General features: G+C 55.3%; 1 protein-coding gene across 2 annotated transcripts in view; it reads right to left on the reverse strand.

Moving 5' to 3' along the window:
* AGO1 (argonaute RISC catalytic component 1) overlaps positions 1–6,542 on the reverse strand; it is a 19,636-nt gene that overhangs the window by 4,641 nt on the left and 8,453 nt on the right. The window contains exons 8-14 of one of the 2 annotated variants that reach the window (XM_009583870.1): positions 5,785–5,932; positions 5,328–5,447; positions 4,349–4,471; positions 3,740–3,873; positions 2,283–2,467; positions 1,957–2,116; positions 1,573–1,663 (exon numbers count right to left, since the gene is read on the reverse strand). In XM_009583870.1, coding sequence (XP_009582165.1) covers positions 1,573–1,663; positions 1,957–2,116; positions 2,283–2,467; positions 3,740–3,873; positions 4,349–4,471; positions 5,328–5,447; positions 5,785–5,932 — 961 coding nt within the window. Of the gene's footprint in view, positions 1–1,572; positions 1,664–1,956; positions 2,117–2,282; positions 2,468–3,739; positions 3,874–4,348; positions 4,472–5,298; positions 5,448–5,784; positions 5,933–6,542 lie in introns of both variants that reach the window. The other variant, XM_009583878.1, reaches the window with a different exon arrangement.

Below are 6,542 nucleotides of genomic sequence, written 5' to 3' on the forward strand. Positions count from 1 at the left end.
GGGTTGAGTCACCGCGCGGCAGCCGTCGAGCAGGGAGTTCCCATCGCAGCTGGGCGCTCTGGAGGGGAGACCTCAAAGACGTCAGGGCAAAGAGGCCGAGAGCAGCCGGGCTCGGCCGTGACGCAGGGCTGGGGGCACAGCGTGAGTCATGGGCGTCAAAGCAGGTGCTGGCCCATGCTGGGAGACAAACGCCCGGCTGCTTTACCGCACCGCGTGGTCCACATCCCCCCGAGCGGAGGGAAAGCACCACAGACCCCACATCCTCAGCGGCCTGGAGCCTGCTGCCCCTGCCCTCTGTGCCGGTTTCACTTTTGGCCGTGACGCAGGGCTGGGGGCACAGCGTGAGTCATGGGCGTCAAAGCAGGTGCTGGCCCATGCTGGGAGACAAACGCCCGGCTGCTTTACCGCACCGCGTGGTCCACATCCCCCCGAGCGGAGGGAAAGCACCACAGACCCCACATCCTCAGCGGCCTGGAGCCTGCTGCCCCTGCCCTCTGTGCCGGTTTCACTTTTGCTTCGTAAACAGGGCTCTAGGGTCGGGGCTGCACCAGCGGAGCTGATGGGCACAACAGAAATGTTTCCTTTGGCCTCAGCCATGGACCCCCTTCTATCGTCTAATTAACAACGGACCAAGGACAAGATCAAGGCCATCTGAAAGCTCTACCCTTCTCCTCCCCTGCAGCTTCAAAAAAGCTTTTATAAAAATTAAGAAAAAAAACCCCCACAGTGGTCCTGTACAAAAAAACACAGAAAATGTTTTCGGAGTGGAAGTGCTGCCGCCAGGAAACAGACTGTTCTGTCCCACCCACACCTACAGCAAAAGCCAAAAGCATTTCCCAACCCCTTCTAATTAAGAAAAAAACACTCCTCCAAAGACGCATTTGCATGCCAAGGAAAACCTGAGCTATGAGTCCTGGAAAGTTAAGAACTTAATAGGAAAATGCTGACATGCTTAATTAAAACAGACGCTACGAGAACCTGACACTCTCCTTCGCTGCAACGAGCACAAGGCAACGTCTTAGAGCCCCACAAAGGGCGCGAGCTGCCACCCAGCCTCACCGGCATGCGAGCAGCACTTCAGACAATGGATGCTCACTACTCCTTTGGCGTGAAGGGAAATCCTCCTCCCAAAAAGGCTCTGAAGCAACCCCATCACCCCAGTTCTCCACAGCTCTCCCACCTGGGGAAGGTCCCTCCTAGAGCTGCACTGCAGGACCGGGATACCCGGGATGACTCCGGCGAGCACAGCGGCCGCACTGAGCTCCCCGCACACCCTGCCCGACAGCGCTCGCGGGGTCCGGCACATCACGAGCCCCATCTGCTGGCAGCTGCCAGCTCTCCCAGCGGCTCCCCAAAACCGCAGCTACTCTGCAGAGAGCCAAGAGGGGACTGGGGACTCACCACCCCGGGAGTGGGACTGAAACACCCGATAGGGCATGGGGCCACCCTGAGAAGTGTCACTATGGGGACAGTAGTGACACAGCCCCTCTATGGACACACAAGTCCCGTTCCAGCTCCTGTGTCCCCAGAGGGCTCTCGGGCACTGAACCTGGCCCCAGACAGGGAACTTACAGCCGTTATGGAGGGTTTCTTCCCATCTCCTGCTGGCGGGTGAGTGACATCGGCCCCGAGGAAGATCACCGGCTGCTGAAAGACGGCAGAGCTGGTGGGAGAGAAGAGAAAGCAGCAGTCAGCCTCTCGGGGCCATCTCGGGGTGATGCACAGCCCAAAGGAGGCAAGCAGATCACACAGAGGACATCTCCCGACCCCCAGGCTCTGGCCTGGGCACATCAACAGCTCATTACAAGGCGAGACAGGCTGCAAACTCCCATTTCAAACAGTTACTTTACGCAGCCGCCCACAGGCCCTCTCTTCCCAGGTAAAGCCAGGCAGGCAGCACCACGAGGGACTTGGGAAACAAGCCCCAAAAATGCGAGAGGCAGCAGCCGTACGAACCGCTGGTGAGGCACAAGGATGTTGTTGATCCCGCCAAGCTTGACGTTGATCTTGAGGCAGAGGTTGGAAAGGGTCTGTGGGGAAGTTTTCACCACGTTCTTGACCTGGACACACTGCGTGGCCATTCCCAGGAGGGTGTCCCCAACGCGCTTCACCTCAGCTGCAGGCAGAGGAAGCAGGTGAAGACAGGCAATCAGCAACACACTGCTTCCAGCAGCATCCTCGGAAACGGGGAGAGAAATCACCACGGGAGGAGCAGAGCGAGCCCTGCTGAGCAAAAGCAAAGCCCCTCTTCATCTCCCCGCTCGCCCCTGCCCCAGACGTACCGTACACCGGTGTTTTCCCTGGCAGGATGACAATGATGAGCTGAAGCCCCGAATAGGTGTTCTTGAGGTGTCGAAACATGGGCTCCACACTGTCTGCACCCTGGGCGTATTTACAGAAACAGGGCTGGCCTTGGATCGGCATCCCTGCATCTTTGGAGATCTTGCGCAGCTGGTCCGTAAAGTTCCTGTGCCCGGGAGGAGAAGCATTCAGCCCTGAGCCCTTCTGCACGGCAGCTCCGCTATGCACCATGGCCACCGAGCGAGAAGGGACCTGTGGCTGGAGTGCTGCAGCACAGGACAGAGACGGGGACATTACATCACCACGTCTGTGGTTTTATAGCATCCAGCAAGCGCACGGCACAGGATACGCAAGACCAACACGTTAGAGCTGAACCATCCCCTCTTGGTACCCTCTTACCCAGGTACTGACTCTTCCTGAAGAGTGATGGAGCTGTGAGCAGTTCTCCCTTAGAAAGCTGGAGAAGGGGGGAGCAGACCTGCTTGATTTCCAGATGATTTGCAAAGCTGATGCAAGTCTTCACTTACCAAACCAGACAAAGTGCTCAGCCACACTCTGGATTTTTCAATTGCCAAGCATAAACTTGATGCAGGTAGAGCCAGAGAGAGCGCAGAGGCTCCCAGCTCTGCCCCAAAGGGGTCAAAAGAGGAGTGCGGTGTCACTCCCACCTCCACCCAGTTACTGCAGACGTAGAGACTTTGAGCTGCTCCAAACCATCCCAAACGTTAACCGTGCCAAACACCCAGAAGAGGCACACAAAATCCTTGCCTCAATGCATCCACTCTCAGTCAGAAGAAACCTGAGTCCCCAGCAGAATCCAAAACCAAGGTGACGATTTCCCTAAATCAAATAAACTGTCCCCACTCTGTCACTTTGCTACTGAAGCAGAGAATCTTTAAGCTACCAAAGCTTTTCAGAAAGCCTAAGACTTCTCTGTAATAAAAACCCATGGCGAGTTAAGATGCTTCCTACATGAATTATATTATTTCAGAAAGGGTATTGGGGAAACTTTTAATTAACTATCTCACAATCCCATCTCTCTGCAGAGATTCAGCTGAGAAGAGTTCAATACAGCTTTAGGGCTGGCAGTATCAGATCATGATACTGCAGCTACCTGATGCAAAGAGCAGATCGAGGAGAGCCTGCCTGTCAGCTCACATGTGCTGGAGTGCCAATGTGCTCACTCCAAGCTGGCAGGCTTTGCCATGGCTCAGGGACTGTTTGCAGCCAGGATAAACAGTCAGGCACTCCGGATAAACTAACAGAAACAAGACTGAACACCCAGACTGAATCCAGATCAAATTTGTACCAGAGCAATTCAGATCCAATATTAATGATAAAAGATGTGCAGACACAGGCTGGGAGCAGCAGGGTGGCCACACCACGAGCCACGGCTCCCCCACGTCATCCCACTCGCGCAGGCTGCCCCTTTCCTTACTTCAGCACCTCCTCTCGACACTGCTTCTGCGGGGCAAAGCAAGCAATCGCCCAGACTTTGATCTCAATGCCGTTGTAGAACTGCTTCCCTCGCATGTCCCACACGCCTTGGTTGGGAGTTGCAATGGCCCGGTTCTGCAAGGCAAACAGACGGTCAGAGCGCTGCCGCGTCCTGCCCGGCCCCACACCGGCAGCCCCGGGGGAGCACCCGCACGTGTCGTGGTTGTGCTCCCCATCACAAAGCCGTACACCCTCGCCGGAGCCAACTCCCTGCACTGCCAGGGTCTGCTGCGGCGTGTGGCGATGGGCAATTCAGAATCTCAGCTCCTCAAAGGTGATGGAAAATTCACCCGAGCTGCCTTACCCTGAGCATCCCTCTCCCCTTCAGCTCACTTTTTTGTCACTGAATGACTCTTGGCTAAACTTTCAGAACAGTTATATTGCAAAAAAAACCCAAAAACCCAAATCCAAGGCGGTCTGATAAAAAATTCCAGCTCTAACCTACAAACCTGAAGATAGCACAAGTTTTGTCCAGAAACAGCGTTTTCTGGTGTGAAAGCATCTTTCTGCACAACGCAGCCCAACACCCGGGCAGTGCAGCCCTGCTTACCCTGCCTCCATACTGCAGGATGGGCGCCGGCAGGACCCTCCCCGTCACCTCCGTCATGTCATCTTTCACCTTGATCCCAAACTCCTGAATGTACGGATCCAGGTTGTAGCTGGCGTTCTTCATCTGCAGAGGGAAGGAAGGGCCATGGGAGGGAGTGAGACCAACTGCTGCATCCCACACAGCTTCAGCTGGCCGGGAAACACAGGCACCTAAAGTCATGTTCTCTACAGAGCTGAAGTCCTCTGCATAAGGGGAGGGCAAGAGGTTTAACACAAAGGGCCAAACCTTGTCCTCCAAACTGACCCATGGGGGACCTGATTTTTGAACGCACTGACCAACGCAACCGAGAGCAGAACCTGCTCCTGAGATTTAAGGCTTCAGCGGAAAGATTCAGACTGGCAAGAGACTGTTATCAAGAGTCCCAGAAGGAATATCAAATGTCCCCAGCTTCGAAAGCCCAGAGACATCGGTTTGGATAACAACAGCACCATTGACGAGCTCCTGTCCAGCTGCTGGCGGAGCCGGGTTTGCCGTTCCCCTGGCTCGCCCCAGGCTGACCTGCAGACAGAGTTCCTGTACCACAGCCCCACAACGCACAGTCCCCACGTACACCTAGAGCCAGGGTCACTTCTCTAATTTGTTTTCCTATTTTTAGTTCCAGCTCTCTTTGGGTCAGGTTCCATCAGCGCGAGGACCTGAATTTGCTGCACATGAGCTTCCACGGTCACTTTGAGCTGGGCTCCCCTATGCAAGCATCCATTGCACACATGCAGGCATCTCTGACGGGGGATTCAGTGAGAAGAGGGGGATAAAACCAAGCCATTAACCCCACCAGCATCTCCTGAGCAGCTCGCAGCTCTCCAGCGCAGAGCAGCTGAGAAGCAGGACCACAACAAGGTTCATCACGGACACAACACCACAGCCTGCCATCAGAGCCCCGGCCCCGACACCGTCCCTCCCAGGGACTCGTGCCACGTACCAGGCGACTAATTTCCTCCTGCCTGTCTGGGGCAGACCTGGCTGTTGCTTTTATCATGGTTGACGTTTGATTGTCTGTGAGCTTCTTGATGCACCGCTGGCCTGCCACGATGTTGCACACCTGCACAGCAGGGGAGAGACAGCAGCCACGCGTTAGGGACAGGCGAGACACGGGGGCCCACAGCTGAGCTGCCCCACGAGTACGGCACTCGGGCCCTGCAGCCAGCCCCAAACCAGAGGTGCCAAGCCTGCAGCTGCAGGAAAATGGCATTTTTACAACACAGTCTCCTCCCTCACTTACTAGAAGCAGCTCTCGACAGGTCAACATTGAGGCAACTAGTGCCCACGACGCATTAGCTGCAGAATATTGTCATGCATCTGCCAGCAAAGGCCACTTGGCTTTGCTTTGCACGGTGCCCAAAAGCCGGGGCGCCCAACGGTGCAGAGCCGGCACTCACCTCCAAGGGCAGGTACGTGTGCTTCTGCTCCTGGCCAACCTGGAGACAGGGTAGGTGGGGGTATTTCAGCTGCAGGTTGTATTTCTGCTTAAAGTACTGAGCCACTGTGCACTCCACTGTCTGACCGCTCTCCAGCTGCAGGGGAAACCTGGCAGAGGCAGGACACGAAGGATGCACCTACTCAAAACAGACACTTCCAGACGTCAAGCACTACTTACTCTGGCTGGGAGGAGAGGGAACGGGCAGGCTCCCACCCTGAGCTACCATAAAAGAAAATAAAAAGCACAACAGTGGTATTTTCAGAAATCAAGTCAGGAATACTCTGATCCCAGTGTGGGACTGAGGTCCCTAAATAAAGTTCTCCCTCACTAATCCAGCTAATCAGGGCAAATGTTTATTGCAGGACATGCCACGCATGCCACTGTCAGGTACATAAATACAGCATGCTGGCACTCAGGAGGACTTCCCTGCTCGGTGCTCTTCCTGGGAGCCGAGCTGAGCTCCAGGCAAAGGTTAACCAGCCTCTCCTGGTACGGGGCAGCGGCTCCGGGGCAGGCAGAGTGCGGGGGGCAGGAGGTGAATAGATAATATTAAAACTAAAACACCAAGAAAAAAAAAAAAAAAAAAAAAAAAAATCAAACTTCCCAGTGGCAGCGCTGAGGGGTGCCGTGCCGTCCATAGCCGGAGCGCGTGATACCCAGCCTCACCCAGCACCAGCTGTTCCCGGCTCCATAAAGAGCCCTGTGAAAATGAAGAAT

The sequence above is a fragment of the Fulmarus glacialis genome, unplaced genomic scaffold (genome assembly GCF_000690835.1).
Source record: "Fulmarus glacialis isolate BGI_N327 unplaced genomic scaffold, ASM69083v1 scaffold23790, whole genome shotgun sequence".
Classification (NCBI taxonomy): Eukaryota; Metazoa; Chordata; class Aves; order Procellariiformes; family Procellariidae; genus Fulmarus; species Fulmarus glacialis.